This window comes from Protopterus annectens, chromosome 6.part0 (assembly GCF_019279795.1).
Source record: "Protopterus annectens isolate FY-2018-M chromosome 6.part0, PAN1.0, whole genome shotgun sequence".
Classification (NCBI taxonomy): Eukaryota; Metazoa; Chordata; order Ceratodontiformes; family Protopteridae; genus Protopterus; species Protopterus annectens.
The window spans coordinates 1,940,771,832-1,940,789,008 of NC_056737.1; the positions used below are offsets into that span (position 1 = coordinate 1,940,771,832).

The window sequence follows — 17,177 nt, forward strand, 5'->3', positions numbered from 1 at the left end:
TCCAGGTCCAGATCCTAGAACCAGGCTGATGTCAGCCACAGGTTGGGGATCAGCTGGAAGAGGCTCAGCAGTGGATGAAGGCCGTAAAGTCCTGGCTTTCTTTTTTGGCAGTTCTGCGGAAATGTCTGAGGAGACCTCTATCCATAACGTAAGCTGCTTCAGACGTTGGTTTTCAAGATAAAGATCAAGCGCATGCAAGTGACTACATAATGTTTTAGGCACAAATGCCTGGCAAACAGGGCAGGCCTTGTGGTCATGCAACCATCCCAAACAGAAAAGGCACTTATCGTGGGCGTCCTTATGAGGAATCTGGCAGCTGCAATGACACTTACCCTTTCTGGATGACATAAACAAGCAATACTAAATTTTTAGAAGGACTGAAAAGGTTCCCAACAGGGTACTTATCTGATAATATTAATCTGGCGTCAGCAGTAGCAGAAACACCTGGCGTACGACTGGTGGCTGAAAAGTTCTGTGGGCTGTTGTGTGCCGACATCACCTTTATGGCCCATGAACTCTCGGCCACGTCAGACATCTCACGCACCGTAGAGGGACAGAAAGCTTTTGGATACTGGCCTACGTACGCGAGACTGGAAGGGTAAACTCGTATACACAACACTGCAACATGGGAATAGAAGGACATCTTCCACACAGAAAAGTTTATTAAAGATATTGACTAACATGACAATGATTGACTTTTATTATAATCTGACTTTTATTATAATCTAATTACTGCTTTAACCACCTACACAGACTAAACAAATGATAATTAAATATTCTAAATATACAAAGTTGTCATTATTATCCTTTAATATGCAACATATCACTCTTAAATATGTAAATTTGATTGCATACGTGAAATTTTGTAAGTATTATTGTACAATGTAACACTATTCAGCCTCCTGTATTATTTACCATTTTGCTGGTTTTCTAGATGTAGTGCTGGCAAATGTTCCTTCTTTAATGTGTTATGTTGGACACTGCTGCTTCCATGCAGCCCATGCCATGGCTGAAAACGGTCCACTGACCAACCACTCAGCTAGTTAATCAAAACTAAATAAACCATGGAATAACCCAGGTTCAAATCAAAAAAGGGCCAAAACTAGCTGGGACAATCTGTAAGCTGGAGAAGGAAAAAAGTAGTTTGCACACTATAAGGGCAAAATCTTCTACTAGAAAGTGGCCTACCTAGTGGAAGGCTTCCTGTTGTCCTTCGGGACCTCTAAAATGCCTGCTGGAAGACCCAATGAAATAAGAGAAGCTAATGGAAAAGCCAAGTCCTGTGGAGTAGCTGTATGTGTTACCAGTAAAATTAAAATAATAGAAATGCACTCAGCATCAATTGGTGTGTTAGGAAATCTTAAGCAATGACGTTAGCTTTGAGATTTCCCCTCCTGCAAATCCTATCTCTTCTCTATAGGCACCCACGGGGCACACTGTGGCATCATACATTGGGCTAAAGCAGCACACCTAGTCCTTGTACTCATCAGTTTGAACACCAGTCACTGAGTGAACTCAACGTGCAAAACTAAAAAAAACATATAAGGATACAGAAATATGCATTTGTGCTACATATAAGTAATTCGGTCTGCTTTACTCACTGGAAGGAGGTATCATCCAAGCACAAGAGGACATTGGGAGGGTTAAGTGCCCACTGCAAATAACTATCAAAGATTAACCGATATGTTGAGCACACACATTTGTTACTTACGTTTATAACATGCCTTCTACAGTGAGTTAACCACTGGCAATAATCCTCCTCGAGGGCAAGGTTGCAAAGCAGCCAGAAGGTAAAAGCCCCAAAGACTGAATCCTGTAAAAGAAATGTGTCAAAAGAAGCCTAGCGTCTGCAGACAAGATCTAAGCAATAATGAAGTGTCAACAGAAAACTGAGTACCCACAATACAAATAGCTACTTTTCTGAAACAAGCAAAGGAAGCAGACAGAAACATTTTCCATGAGGTGATTCACTGTCTGATGGCAAAATCCAGCACAGTTAGCAATCATCATGCAAAGGATTTGCTTAGCAACTACAAGCCTCTACCTTCCTTGTGCATTTTCTTCAAGTAAAACCCAACCAAGCTGAATGTGCAATTTCAGGGTGTGAAGGTTTCTTTTTCCCTGCATTTGGCCCTGAAAAAAGGAAAGGAATGAACTAGTTTAACAACAATGTTGACAACATTTTTACAAGGAACTGTGGTATTCCAAAAGAACACCATCAAAGTAAAACACTTGATATGGCTCTGGAGTTATGAGATCCTACAAGCAGAGGTGATGGCCAACAAAAAAGCATCTTACAAAAGATGAGGAATCTTTCAGTCACAGAAGAGGGTTAAGTCAGAGGACAGGCAAGTCTGTCAGTCATGAAATTCAAGTCCTAAATACCAGGAGCAGTTCCTCTAAGTGAGGGAGGAAAGCAAAAATCCTTTAAAGAACTACAAGACCAAGTTGTGCTGGGCTACAGTCATGCCTTCTACAAGGTCATGATGAAATGTCAGAACACACTGACCATGGAATACCTGAGAATTGCATCAAAAGGGTGTCCCAGTTGAGCCAGAATAATCTGCAAACAATGAATAAGGTGGCACAAAATTACCTTTCTGCCCAGACTGCAAACATCTTTAACTTCTCTAAATACAAACAGTGAGTGGAAGGCCTGCTCATGGCTTCAATCACTCTCTTAGGCTCCTGATATCAGGTTTGGAGGCCCCAAAGGATCCAAGCTAGCTGTTGCGCAAACTAGGGTGCAAGGTCCATCTCTGTGACCTATACTGATGTAGATTTCTGCACTGCCGCAGACTGAAACTTGAAAGATAAAAGACACTTATTGTATCATATGATCTACTATAGGTCCCTTCTTAATGGGCTCTTGTTAGGGTAATACACCACTACTGACAAACAAAAAGCTCAAGTATCCAAAGGGGAGAAATCTTCACATCAGGAAAAGCATCTCTTCCACACAGAAAAGTGGAGGGCGATATCAAACCGTCAGATAATGGTCTCAAATCCTATGCTTCACCAGAGACCAGGTAGAGGAATTGCCTGGACCCTGATGCCTCCAACCATTTACATGGCACAGTACACATTTAATGCCTTCTTTGCTGTTCTACTACTATAGCAGGCAGAGAAAAAGTCATGGTCCCCAAAGAGGTTTGCAAGACATACCTCCAAAGTGACCAACCTTTAATGTCCAAACTTGGCCTGGCCTCAAAGGCTACCTCTTACCCCACTCTACATTCTCCCTCAGCCACCAACAAAAGCTCAGGGTCAAAAAACTACAACAGACATCCTGAATCTCTCAGAACCCACAGCAAATTGCCCAGTGTGATATGAGGTATCACTCCAACATGGAGCACAAATCTGACCTCAAGTAGAATGCTTTCGAGTAGCCCCTCCCACCCTAAAACCCAAGAACCAGACATAATATGACAGAATCCAGGAGCAAACGATTTCAACCAGACAATCAAAGCAGGCATGACACCACCTCACAAAATGAGTCAGCGTCCCTGACAGGCATAGGGAGTCTTCCCAAATCCAATGTACACATCCCCCACACCAATGCAGGCTCAAAGTCAAGAAACTGCATCCTTGTAAAGTAAAATGAGACAGGGGAAACCTCTAGAAAATTGGTACATCCAACCATTCATGAAGAACATAACACATTAATGCCTTCCTTTTTGTTTTGCTGTCATAGCAGACAGAGAGAAAGTTATGGTCCCCAAACAGGTGGGTAAGATCTGCCTCCACAGTGATCATCCCTTAATGCCCAACCTTGACCTGGCCTATCTCCCCAAGTAGACTAGTGGAGTGAAAGTAATAGGTTGGCCACAGAACCTCATCCACAAGTAATGAAATCTGCTAGGGGAAACTGCTCTAGGCTACTAGGAACACTGTGGGCCCTACTGTTGGGTCTTGAAATATCAGAAATATAAAACTGAATGTACACATCACTCACATAACTGTATGTTAGAAACTTGCCTTGTCACATGAGTTTATGGTCATAGGACTCACAGAAGTAAAAGGTGGGTCATTTTTTTACAAGTCTTCCCTTTTCTCAGAGTTTGTGCATCATAATCAGAGGTAGTACATAGACACACACACACACACACACACACACACACACACACACACACACACACACACACACACACACCATCTGGGTATGTGGGGCACAGCTCATGCATGAAGGGAATTTTGCACAGTTTTGTACAAAAATGTTAAGCTTATGATTCTGATTAGTTTATACATTACATTTGCAATGCTTTACATCTCTAGTAAAGAAGATGTGACGTTTCATAGTTTCACAGCAAATGTCAAGGAATTGTGTGTGTGGGGGGTGTGTTTTGCAAGGGGAAAGAGACAGCCACATCCCCTAGTGAGCCACTTAATGGGTCACCTGCAAAACACAGACTCCAAGGCAGTCAAAGGACAAAGAGGACCAACGTGAAGTCCATGTGAGCTTCCTCTACATCAGACACCAACCTGAAGAGAAGACTCGCCCTCTGTTCTCCTAAGACAGCAATTCTCAGTCTGGGCTTCAAGCCTGCCCTCAACAGCAAAGACTCAGAACACAGGTAAGGCATGGGCATCAGTTAACCTGCAACAAGTATGCCAAGGTTGCATGGAAGGAGTGGGCAAGCATCCCATTTGCAAAGGTAACATAAGTCACCCAGAATAGCCACATACAGACACTGTCAAGCCCTAGAAATACTTATTGCTCACAAGTACAAACAGGCAGAGAAGGCAGACATCCCCAGCCTACACTGGACAGCTTCCAAGTTACATCCTGCATTGACCCCAGTTAGAGGGTCACATCAGAAAAATAAAAAGTGATGTTAACAGCAGAAAGTCTGTGAAAAGAGTGATGGCCTTTGAGAGGCCCTGAGATTTTGGCCACGTGTTTGACATTTACTTAAAACTACTTAGTATGTGTCAAACAAAGGGTGTTCCCAAGTATGATTACTTGCTACACTGATACATTACAAACACTAGCAAATGTTAAAGTGCTTACTTACCTAAACTGTACGGAAGCGACACTTGAGACAATGTTGCATGCTTCACTATACATAGTAATAAATTTCGTTACTCTGTTACACTTTGAGTACAGCCCATTTTTCTCAGACAACAGCAGCCAATTTTGCAGCCACACATGTAATCTCACTGAAGTTTTACTGTAGTCTCTCTCATCTACACAGTATTTCATATTAGTCAAAAAGGTAAAATAGATAATCCGGATATAACTTACTGGTAACATATTGTCAATGTATCACAACTTCTTTACATGCAACCAACCAGAAATAATAACAATGTCAACTTACAGTGTTGCAAAGGCTCTCATGGATGGTGCAATCAAGTGTGCCAAAATGCAGTTGGCCATTCAGCTGTCTGGAAGCTTTTCTTAACTCAGGAAGCAGAGCAAGGCAAGGAGGGCACCACTGTACACACAAAGAGAATCAAACACACTTACAAACTAAAGGAAGAAACATAAGGTACAATGCAGAATATAAAATAAATATCATAACAATAATGTGCCTATCCATGCTGATGACTGCAACCATGCATTTTCTTAGATCAGTCTGATTTAGCTCGTTTTAAACTAGACATATACATGCAATGTACAAAGTTGTCAAATTTGTCTAGCCTCAAAATCCAGATACTACATTAATACTAGCATTGAAAAATTCAGAACTCTGGTTTCATGTTACAATTTGGAAAAAAGATATTTTTAAAATAAGGCCAATCAAGTGTTTCAACACAACAAAAGGTATTTGCATTTAATCTTATAGACAAGATAGCATGGCTATGTGACGTACTGGGATACAGTCCTGATTACAGCCCAGATGATCAGAGTTTAAATAAAAGCTCAAGTTCTGGAAGATTTAGATGCTGGAGGATGACAGTGAGTGTTTGACATTACAGTGAGCATCCTGGGGGGGGGGGGGGGGCAGTAATGGTTCTGGCTGGTTTATCACCACCATGCATATGGAGGCTTGACTGTACTGAAATGGGCAGGATAAGGAATGCAAGCTTCCTGTTGTATTGGGCAATTTTTAGGAGACCCTCCTTGATGGGTCTACAGCTGGGTTCATTGTCTTCCATTTTACTTCAGTTTATTTTTCTTGGAAACTCGTACATTTGGAGGTATGCAGACTAAGTTGATGCATACTGTAACATTACAACTAGCCCCCAAGCCTGCAGATACACCCTCAACCATCGAAAAAATACACTGCTTGCAGATCAGGAAAAAAAATGATACGACACAACACTGTTTAACAAGTAATATACCACTGTATGCTTGCCTGACCAACAGCTAAGGCTGGATGGTGTAGCTTTGCAGCACAGATGAATGGCAGAATGGTATTTAGAAATTAAGGGTGATCCACTTAGCAGGGTAATTCATACCATAAGAATGTATCGATTTTATCCAACGCCGGACCTTCCTTGGTGAATCAATAACTGGGTAGAATCCCTAGCAGTAATTCTGCCAAGATGGAAGGATACCGAGGATATCCCAAAAGCCAGACATTCAGAAAACTCATTTCTAAAAAAAGTGAAGCATGAAAACATGCTCATCTGCAGTCATAGTGAAAATGACAGGTAAAGGTGTGAACTGAGGACCAAATGGTCATGGCATACATCTCTCCAGTGGATATGTGTTTGGAGCAAGCACTGGAAGTGCTCACATCTGGTGGAGTGCCCTTTTGGTGCAGCATTTTCCAAAGGGTGGCATGCCACTTGATAGAAAATAGTGATACATCTGCCAAAACACTTGGAAAGGGACTGTTTCATGAATTCCAAATCCTTCTTTCTCTGGAGCAAAATGAACAACTTAAGTCTTCCTACATTTCTTTGTTCAACCAGAAAGTACAGTTTTGTACCTACCATAAATGTAGATGTTCGAGTGTATACCCTGCTGCAGTCATCACACTTGGGTTATCCTGTCGTCAGGTGGTCCCGCAGTCGACCCGAATTCCAAAGTCTTGGTCCGGCATCGGTTGCTGTCGGTTCTTCCCTGACATCAGTGCGCCAGGGGTATATAAGAGGCATCCAACGCCATTTTCTTCAGTTTTTCTTGCCCCAGATGTCAGGTGCCCCCCCAAAAGGTGGCCAGTAGATAGCACCAATAATAAAAGTTTAGCACAAACAAAACATCCCTCCAGCTATAAGCAAATACACCACAAAGGTTGTATCAGATTTTAAGGTATTGAAAGATTTTAGTTAGGTCAGAGGGGATGGAGGGAGGGTAACCCAGACTGTAGCAGGGTATACTCTCGAACATCTACATTTATGGTAGGTACAAAACTGTACTATATTCATCGTGTTACCCTGCTGCAGTCATCACACTTGGGTAGAATCCCAAAGCTAAGGATGGGAGGTGGAGTCAAACAGGGTTAGAGGAGGCTAGAAGGCCCTGCAAAACTGCAGTGGCGAAGCCAGCTCTAGTTTTAGAGTAAAGTGGTAAGTGATGGTGTTTGGTGAAGGTGTGTACTGAACTCCAAGTTGCAGCTTCCAGAATATCCTTGGTTGGCACCCCCCTGAGGAAGGCTGTAGATGTAGCTGCTGCCCTGGTAGAGTGGGGCCTTATGCTAGCAGGAACTCGTTTTCCATGGTGGGTGTAGCAAAAACGTATGCAATGTCCTATCCATTTGGAAATGGTCTGTTTTGAGATGGCCTTTCCTTGTGATGCTGTAGCATAGGATGCAAAAAGCTGGTCAGATTTTCTGAAAACCTTAGTTTTATCCAAGTAGTAACGTAGCTGCCTGTGAATGTCCAAGGAATGCAGGAGTCTTTCTCCTTTGTTCTGTGGATTTGGAAAGAAGGTGGGTAAATGGAAGGTTTGATTTAGAGCCACACTGGATACCACCTTAGGCATAAAGGAGGGGTTAGTTCGTAAAGAAACTGTCTTGATGAAAAATGAGGAAAGGCTCTACTGCCATTAGTGCCTGAAGCTCTGAGACTCTTCTGACTGAAGGAATTGCTAGCAGCAGGGCAGTCTTCCATGATATAAACTTTAAGTCAGCTGAGAAAGCTGGTTCAAAAGGAGGTAGCGTAAGTTTTTCCAGAACAAAATTGAGGTCCCAAGTTGGTGTTGGTGCTCTCCTGGGAGGCCTAATGTTTTTGCCCCTCTGAGAAACTGCCTTAGAAGTGGATGCGAAAATAAGGGAGGATCCATGTTGTAGTGAACTGAAATATCTGAGGCGTGGATTTTAATAGATGAAAAAGAAAGCCCTTTGTGTAACATCTCAGTTAAATATTGTAGAATCTGAGGTATGTCCAGCTGAAGGGTATTTTGGCCTTTAGCTTGGTTCCAGGTGCAAAACCTTTTCCATTTGTCTGAGTAGGCTTTCCTGGTGCTGGGCCTCCTGGCTTCCAGAATTACATCCATAACAGCTTGTGAAAGAGGAGCTGGCTGGTTGCTTAGGTGATATGCCATTCAGTCAAATTTAAGGTTTTGAGCTGGCTGTGCAGAATCTGACTGTCTTGCTGTTTGAGCAGATGAGTAATTTGTGGTAAAATCCATGGTGGGCCCTGGACCATATTCCTTAATAGTGGGTACCAGTGCTGGCGTGGCCAGTCTGGGGCAATGAGTATCATTCAGGGTCTCTCCATCCTGACTTTCAGCAGCACCTTTGTGAGAAGGGGCAGTGGAGGGAAGGCATACACTGTCAGCATTTTCCAACTGAATGAGAATTCGCCCACTTTCCAAGCTTGATGGTGAAATATCCTTGTACAAAATTTTGTTAGCTAACAGACCTGTTTGCCAGCCCCCAAAACTATGTCTGGGTGCCCCCATTTTTGAGTTATCATTGCAAATACTTGTGGATCCAGTTTCCACACGTGGGGATCATTGACGTTTCTGCTGAGGTCGTCTGCCAATGTGTTCTTTTTTCCTGGCAGGAATTGAGCTTGTAATTGAACTTGGTAAGCCAGTGCTGTGTTCCACAAGGTCATTGCTTGACTGCATAGAGGGTAGGAGTGTGTACCCCCTTGTTTGTTTATGTACCACATTACTGTGGTGTTGTCTGTCCTTATTGTAAGCTGTCCTGGATGTAAGAGGTCCTTGAAGGCTGTCAGGGCATTCTGTACAGCTAGCATTTCTTTTTGATTGATGTGCAGATTCCTTTGATCTTTAGTCCATATGCCTTGAACATATGTCCTGCCATGTATGCCCCCCCAGGCATAGTCCGATACATCTGTTGTCATAGTTTGCCTGGCTGGGGGTAAGGTGAAAGGCTGACCCTTGTTGAGGTGACATGCCTGTGACCACCATAGGAACTCCTGTTGAAGGCAGGGAACGAGAGGTATCATTGTTTCCAAGCTGTGGCTGTGTTGAGCCCATACGCTTTTTAGGTACCATTGTAATTTCCTCATATGAAGTTTTGCAAATGGTATTAGTAGTATGCAAGATGCCATGAAGCCCAAGGCCTGCCAAATTTTTCTTGCACAGAGTTGGGTCTTTGTTGCCATTGTTTTGAAGTACTGAGTTAGTTGTAGTTGTTTGTCTGGCATGAGATACACCATCTGGGCCGTTGTATTCAAGCTGGCATCCAGGAATGTCATATTTTGTGAGGGCACTAGTTTTGATTTATTTTCGTTTACTGTGTACCCTAGGCAACTTAGAAGGTGTTTTACAAAAGCCAGCTGTTGTAAGAGAATGTCATTGCTTTCTGCTTGGATGAGGCAGTCATCCAGGTATGGGTATATTTGAATTCCTCTTTGTCTGCAGTATGCAATTACTGGTGCCAGACATTTTGTGAAGACCCTGGGCACAGTAGATAAGCCAAAGGGCAGTGCAGAGAATTGGTAATGGGTTGAACCTGCAATGAAACGGAGGTATCTTCTGCAATTTTGTCTGATAGGGACATGCAGGTATGCCTCCTTGAGGTCCAACGTTACTAGCCAAGCTTTCTTGCCCAGCATGGGAAGAAGCTGCTGTAGTGTTCGCATCTTGAATTTGGGTACTTGCAAGAAGGTGTTTAGAATTGAAAGGTCCAGAATGGGTCTCCAAGCATTGTCCTTTCTGGGAACTAGAAAGAGCCTTGAGTAAAATCCTTGGCCTTGCTCCTGTGTAGGTACCAGATGAATGGCTCTCATGTCCATGAGAGCTGTAATTTGTTTTTGTGCCTCTGCCCACTGCTTTTGTGGCAGGTTTGGCATTTCTTTTATCCTTGGCAAGGTGTGGAAATGGAATCTGTATCCTTGTGAGATAACGTCTTGGACCCATTTGTCCTTTGTGATGATGCGCCAGTTGTCTGCAAAAAGTGCTAATTTTCCTCCCAAGGGAGCTGCCAAGAGAGTTTTGCTTGACAATTTGAGGTTTAAGTCATTGTGTTTGCCTTCTAGTAGTTTGGGACCTGTCTTCTCCTCCCTTCTGTGTTGCAGTGCCCCATTATCGAGGTTTGTAAGGGATTCGTGCTTGTCCTCTGCCCCTTGGGCGCCTGTATTTACCCCTCTGTGGTCTGTCAGAAGCTGGAAAGGACCAATTTTTTGTTGGCCAATTTCTGCTGAAGCGTGGGGGCTGTACCTGTAAGAAATCTTTGACAGTCTGCACAGACTTTGCCTTATCCTCCATTTTCTTTAAAACCTCTTCTGCTTTAACCCCAAATAATAAATCCTGCTGTAAGGGTGCATCTAGTAACTTAGCTTTAACATGATCAGGCAGAGTTTGTTCCTTTAACCAAGCATGCCTATATATAACAGACCCAGTAACAGCTGCTCTACAGGAAGCTTCCAAGGAATCAAATCCACATTGTAAAGTATGTTTGCCCACCTGTTCAGCTGCATGCAACAGATCCTGCATTTCCTTGAATTCAGACTGTTGAGGATGCGTGCGCTTTGTTTTATTTGAGACATTAGGAATTGCTGGTATTTAAGCATGTGAAATTGACAATTTAGTGCTCTCATAGCTAGAGTAGCTGAGGTGTAAACCTTCTTCCCCCACCTATCTAGTGCTCTAGAGTCCCTTTCAGAGGGTACAGGATTTTTAGCCATAGAAGCCTTAGCCCCTTTGGGACCCTGGGAGATTGTCTCTGGATCAGCAACAGGGCTTTTGTAAAGGAATTTGTGTGAGTCAGGCACTCTATAGTATCTATCTGGCTTGGCTGGAGCAGGAGGCAGAGAATCTGGATTTAGACTAGATTCTAAGTAAACATCATCATCCACAATGTCTAAAAATGGGGGGATAGCAAGTGGTCTGTGCTGGGGGAATAAAAGAAACTCTCAGAGCCTCTTCTTTGAGTCGGAGTAGTCCTGACCTTCCCAGTGTAAATGTTCCCTCATGGTATGTAAGGTTTCCCCAAAGGAATAGTCTTCAGGGGGAGAAGCTGAGGGAATGGAATCTTCAGCATCAGAATCTTCATAAGGGGGAAAAGGAGTAATCCTGTTCTTCAGAGGAGCCTGAGGAAATAGACACTTGATCAGAGGAGGCATAATCCTCCTCTTGTCTAGGCCTTTTGTCGGGGGGGGGGGGTTGGGAACCCCTGATTAAAGAAATCAAATCTTCAGCCATTTTAAGCATCTGTTTCTTAGGCATGGGGCCTTGAACTGGAGACTGAAGTGCAGTCTTTTTTGGTTTTAGAGGAGTCTTAAGCTTAGCATAAGATTTTATGGTGAGAGTAGTCAGTCTGAAGACACCTTCTGAAACCGAAGGTGTTTCTACAGCACCGGCTTCTCCTTCTGCAATGCCGTCGGTAGGGCCTAAAGAAAATGGCTGCGTTAGCCTAGAACTCTCTGCTAGAGAATCCGAAGCGGTCTGGGGTTCCAATTCTGCAGTAGCCAGGGGCTGTGTAGGTGCCTCACTGAAAACCAGAGAACTGGCGACCGGCCCAGCCGAGGCCACGGAGTCTGGCTTGGATCTAGGCTGCCTGTCTTTATCTTTGCGTTTTTTATGCATGCCGGTAGTCGGTTGCTCCAATGGCATAGTGTAATTAAATTTCCTACCAAAGTAGTGTCATGCGAAATCAAAGCGTCGCTTTATAATTCGCTTATTGAACCTACCACAAAACCGACAACCAGTGACGTCGTGGTCTGGGCCTAGGCAAGGTATACAATAAGAATGAAAGTCCTTATGAGGTATTTGCTTCCCACAAGAAATGCAATTGTTAACTTTTTCTGACATTGGACTGAGGCAAGAAAAGGTTCCCCAATGGGGTACTTAGCTTTGAAGACTTCGGAATGAAACTCTATTCGAAAATCTCAGGTGTCGGCCGACCAGCACTTGCTAACTGCTTCTGCTTCGGGCACCGCGCGGCAAGAAAGACTAAAGAAAATGGCGTTGGATGCCTCTTATATACCCCTGGCGCACTGACGTCAGGGAAGAAGCGACAGCAACCGACGCCGGACTAAGACATTGGAATTCGGGCCAACTGCGGGACCACGATGACAGGATAACCCAAGTGTGATGACTGCAGCAGGGTAACACGATGAACATCCTCAATTGCAGGTCCACATACAGGCTCTACCTATCCTAGTTAAATCTGGCTAATAAGCAAGGAAACAAATGGGCTAGTTCAAGAACAATTTAAAACCAGTTTTGAGAATAAACATGGCCCAAAAAGACCAAATACAGTTTCTTACACATGGAAGCCTGTAGCTCAGACAGAGTACAAGCAAAGGCGATGGTCACCAGGACGCTTTTCCTAGATATGAACTAAAATGATACTAAACAGCAGGTATCAGTGAAAGACAAGAAAGCTTATTTATCATAAAGTTCAGTCCAACAAATGGGAAAGATTCTTCAAGAAGCATGGAGCTGCAGGACAAGAATTTCCTGACCAACAAGTGCTGGGACACAATCCTGCTTCTTATGAGACCATGACTGGCAGAAATAGGTGACACAAGCTCTCTCCCTGTGGAACAACTGAGGCTAAAGTCATACAAAGAAGCCTTAGAAAGGTCAAGAATACATGTAAACTGAATAGGACAGTACTGAGTACTGTTTGGCTGAAATGAAAAAAATGTTTTTATATGTCAGAGTAAGTGTGCCTGGTGGGAACATTCTGCAGTCTTGCTGTTCTTTTGACAACCCTGATGGAAAGCCTGACAGGATGAGGGAGTCTAAAGCAGGAGTCAGTGCCTGCTGTGAAGCCAACTGCCACTCTGCACAAGGGGAATTACCTTGAGATGTAACACGTGAATAAGTTATATCACCAGGGAACTAAAAGCCCGAAATCACAATCCTGCACCATAAGACAGTGAGAATTAGTTTTAGTCCTTCTTTCCTGAACTTTGCAGTAAATTGCAGAAATAACTGGGAATGGTAAGAAGACAAACAAGAAACCCCCTATCACAGGACAGACAGCATATCCACCAACAACCCCCCCCCCTTATCCTATTGTAGTAAACAGATCATCAGTAAGAGCATCACATTCGTCCAAGGGGCAAAAGAGAGCTCTTTGGAGTGCCCCACTTATGAAAGAACTAAACTAGTCATGGTTTCAGAATCTGTAACTGCTGGAATAGCACAGCAAGACCACCTGTAGGTTAGTCTCTTGTGAAGTGTGAGCTGTTCCATATTCCTTGTAGAGGGGTTAAATAACATGACACCTTGCTTGTATGGATATTATACAATGGACTGACTAGCAGACAGAATTTTACAAAAAAAAAAAAGCTCTAGACGTATCCCTTCCTCCAGGTTCTATAGGTCCAAGAAGACTACCTGAAGCTTCAGCTACATGATGTAGAACTCCCTTCACTGGGGACGGGCACTTTCCTTGAATAACACAAGATCTGAGATGTATGCTGTAAGAACCCTTTTATTAGTCTGGCTGTAAGAATGGGAGACACAAAGACCTGAGAAGTCTGTCTACTGTTTCAACTTCAATTTTATCAAATGCTTTTTTTTTATATAAACACCTTTATGCAAAAACATTAAAACAACTAATGTGCAAGCAAATATAATTACAGATAGCTCATGGCAGAAATACACAATTTACTGGGTTGTCATTAAAAATGAAGTCAAAGAACAAGACTCCGGTGAGAAGTGTCCAAATCAAAGAGACACTGGCCATGGACACTGGGCACAAACCAAGACCTCACAGTCCACTGTAACACAGACACGCTAAAAGTGCCATGAAGATTAGAACCTAGATCCTCAAGTGTGTCCTCATCCTTACTGCCACATCATGACTTTGCTGGCTCTCTATGAGCTCTCTGGGAGAGCTGGCGTACAACTCCACACAGTTAAATGTAATCCTCTGAGGTGAAATCAAACAGAAATACTTCTGATAATATACAGTTAAGAAACTGCAACTATGGGGGACACCAACCTCCAAGAGATGCTAACAGGGCATTCCTTGATGGAACTGCCAGGAAATAATCATCCAGGTACAGAACACAGAACTCCTTCTCTTCTGCATGGTTTCAGCCACCACTATAAACATCTATACAGACAATACAAGAGTAGAACAGAAAGTCCAAATATCAGTACCTTGTACTTAAAGAGATGCCCATCAAGAGCAAATTGAAGGAATGTACTGTAGTGACCCCAACTAAAGCAATGACTGGCATCTAGTATGTCCAGCAGTACAATACAGGCATCTTGTGGCAGAAGGATCACAACTCTGTGGTAAGACACTATCAAACAGATGACATAACCAGATATGCTATCCAAAGTTGCCAAGATCCATGACGGGATAGAAAGTGTCCCTTCAGAATCAGAAAGGGGCAGGAGTAAAATACCCCTGGTCTCAGAGAGGAGTCATTTCTTTTTTTTGTGTATTCATCACCAGTCAATTTCCAAATCTGGTTAGTCATACTGTTTTCAGAGGGGAAGAAAGTTGAACAGTACTGGTAAACATCTTAGATGGATCAGCATTTTCCATATGGGCTTGCTTCCATGTTTGAGTTGGCAGCTGCACCATCATTTGACATGAAATAGTAGTGCTGTAGCCAACCAGAAGCCCTGCCTTCCTAGGAACCACAATTCCCTGCTGTGTTACACCTGCAGGGCACGTGATTCTGAGAAACTGACACACAGACACCCTTCCTCCTACAGGAAGGGTGAGATATCAACCACATTTTTTGACATACCATACTGTGTCAGGCTATTAAATCAAAACATAGTCACGCGAGTCAAAAATGGAGCTTCATCCCTTAATGATCACTTTGGAAAGAAAAAGCATAAGCCCATTCCAAGAGCTCTATGGAGACAGCTTAGTCTCTTAGCTGAGGTTTTTGTGCAAAATCCCTGGAGAGACAGGACACTCATTTGTGATGACCCCACCCCCTCCCCACCAGCCATGGCTATATGCAGAAGCTCTCCATCAGAGACTGTAATAAATCATAATCAGGACTGCAACTGTTGAACAAGTGGGTTCATGCTCTTCCATGGCTACCAGCAATGGAGGAGACGGTACTTTCTTAGTTTTTGAGAAGGCTCCTTCGTGTTTGGAGGTCAATCTTGGAAGTGGTGGGATGAAAAGGGATCATAAAGGTCTTCCACAGAGGTGAGGAGTTGTTTTTTTCTTCAAGAGGTCAGTCAACAGGTCCTAGGAAGGGTGACTAAAAAGAATCTTCTCCCCAAAAGAGGCATCCAGATTGAAATTTCTGAGCTCCTCAAGAAAGGACAGCTTTAAGTTAAGCCATCCCGGGATGGAACACTGCTAAGCCTGCATCCCTAGCCAAAGCAACAGCACAGTCAAACTGCAATAGGCTATACAGAAAACAATTGTGGACAACATGGACAGTCTCAATCATGTTCATGCTGGAGCCCAGACTTTGGAGATGTTTTTCTCCCTCTGAGCCTAATCCAGCAAGGAAAACTAGATCCTACTCAGGGGAAATGAAAGTCGAGGGTTCTAATCTCAAGTGAAGCAGATGTATAAACTGTTGCCTATCCTACACGATGTTTTAGGCTCCCTGTCTGGTTGAAAAAAGTGGAAAAGTGCCATGGGCAGTTAATGTGCTGGACTGAGAGGATGACAAAGTCAGTCCCTCCAAGGATGCCTAATTAAAGACTTGCTATCCTTATCAGATGGCTTATACAGAGAGTCCACCTTCTTGGGGGGGGGGGGGGTCTGGCAAAGAATAGCTTTTATCCTTCTAGGGTGCCAGAATGGTAGAATGGGTCTCATGGTCTCTCTCTCTCTCTCTATCTCAACTTCTTCCCCAGATATTTAGAAGTTTATGAGGACAAGTAACAGGAGGCCTATAGCCCAGTCCATAAAGGACTTCAGGACACATCAGCAGTCCATCTTGTACTAGAAATGAGCAATAGATGCATTTCTAATACCCCTAAACACTGACCTGTACTGGTGAAGTCAGGACTGTATCACCCTGGGATATCCAGTGTCCTCCTCCCCATATGTGTACACATAAACATCCACACACCCACCCTGACAGCTATCATCGCTAGCTTGGGATACCAAGCTGACATTATCCCCACCAACAGCCACCACCAAGCATCCATTTATTGGGAACATCAGCCGACTAGGATCCACCCATCACTTCCCCCAGAGTCAATAAGCAAGCAACAAGGTTTTCACACCCCCTACATTACCTGGCGAATCTAGCTTTTGAGCTTCTACTTGAATTAGGGTTGTCTGGTTCACACTCAAGGCTTTATCCTTCTATGCCACAAAGATGGGATTAACTATAGTTTATGAGTCTTCCAGCCACTAATGTACAGCAACTTAAGACTTCCTAATAATTACTTTATTAAATTCTCATAATTTACTGCTTCCTACCCAAACCTCAGCACTACTATTTTGACATTTGTTCCCTTTATTTGGAAAGCTATAGATTAACTTTTCTAATTTATAAACATTGGCTCTGACTGGCTACTATAACTTGTAACATTTTCACTGCTTAACAACATGTCAACGATCCATCCCTTCCCAGTGTAAATGTGTTTTTGTTTTAACCAAATTTTCTTATACAGTTTTCATCAGTTTTGTTTTGTTAGCAATGCTAAAAACAGGCCAAGGACTTTTCCCCATCAGAGTACACCCAAGGTTTAAAACATTTTCATATACAATTTTTATCACTTTTTTATTTCTTTAGTAAAACTGTAAATACTTCCATCAAACTCAAGTAAAATACATTTTTGCCAACATCCACCATAATAACCACCAAATACCGCTTACCAAATGCTTACATGTACTTTTAATTTTAAACATGTCACATTTTTTGCATCCAGTGAACTAAATGCAAATGCAAATGTCAGCTTAATAATCATG

General features: G+C 43.0%; 1 protein-coding gene across 3 annotated transcripts in view; it reads right to left on the bottom strand.

The window, feature by feature from the left end:
* Positions 1-17,177, bottom strand: part of DNAJC10 (DnaJ heat shock protein family (Hsp40) member C10) — a 646,899-nt gene that overhangs the window by 382,368 nt on the left and 247,354 nt on the right. For all 3 annotated transcript variants that reach the window (XM_044075252.1, XM_044075253.1, XM_044075251.1), the window contains one exon: positions 5,319-5,435. In XM_044075252.1, the coding sequence (XP_043931187.1) occupies positions 5,319-5,435 (117 nt within the window). The remainder of the gene's footprint in view (positions 1-5,318; positions 5,436-17,177) is intronic.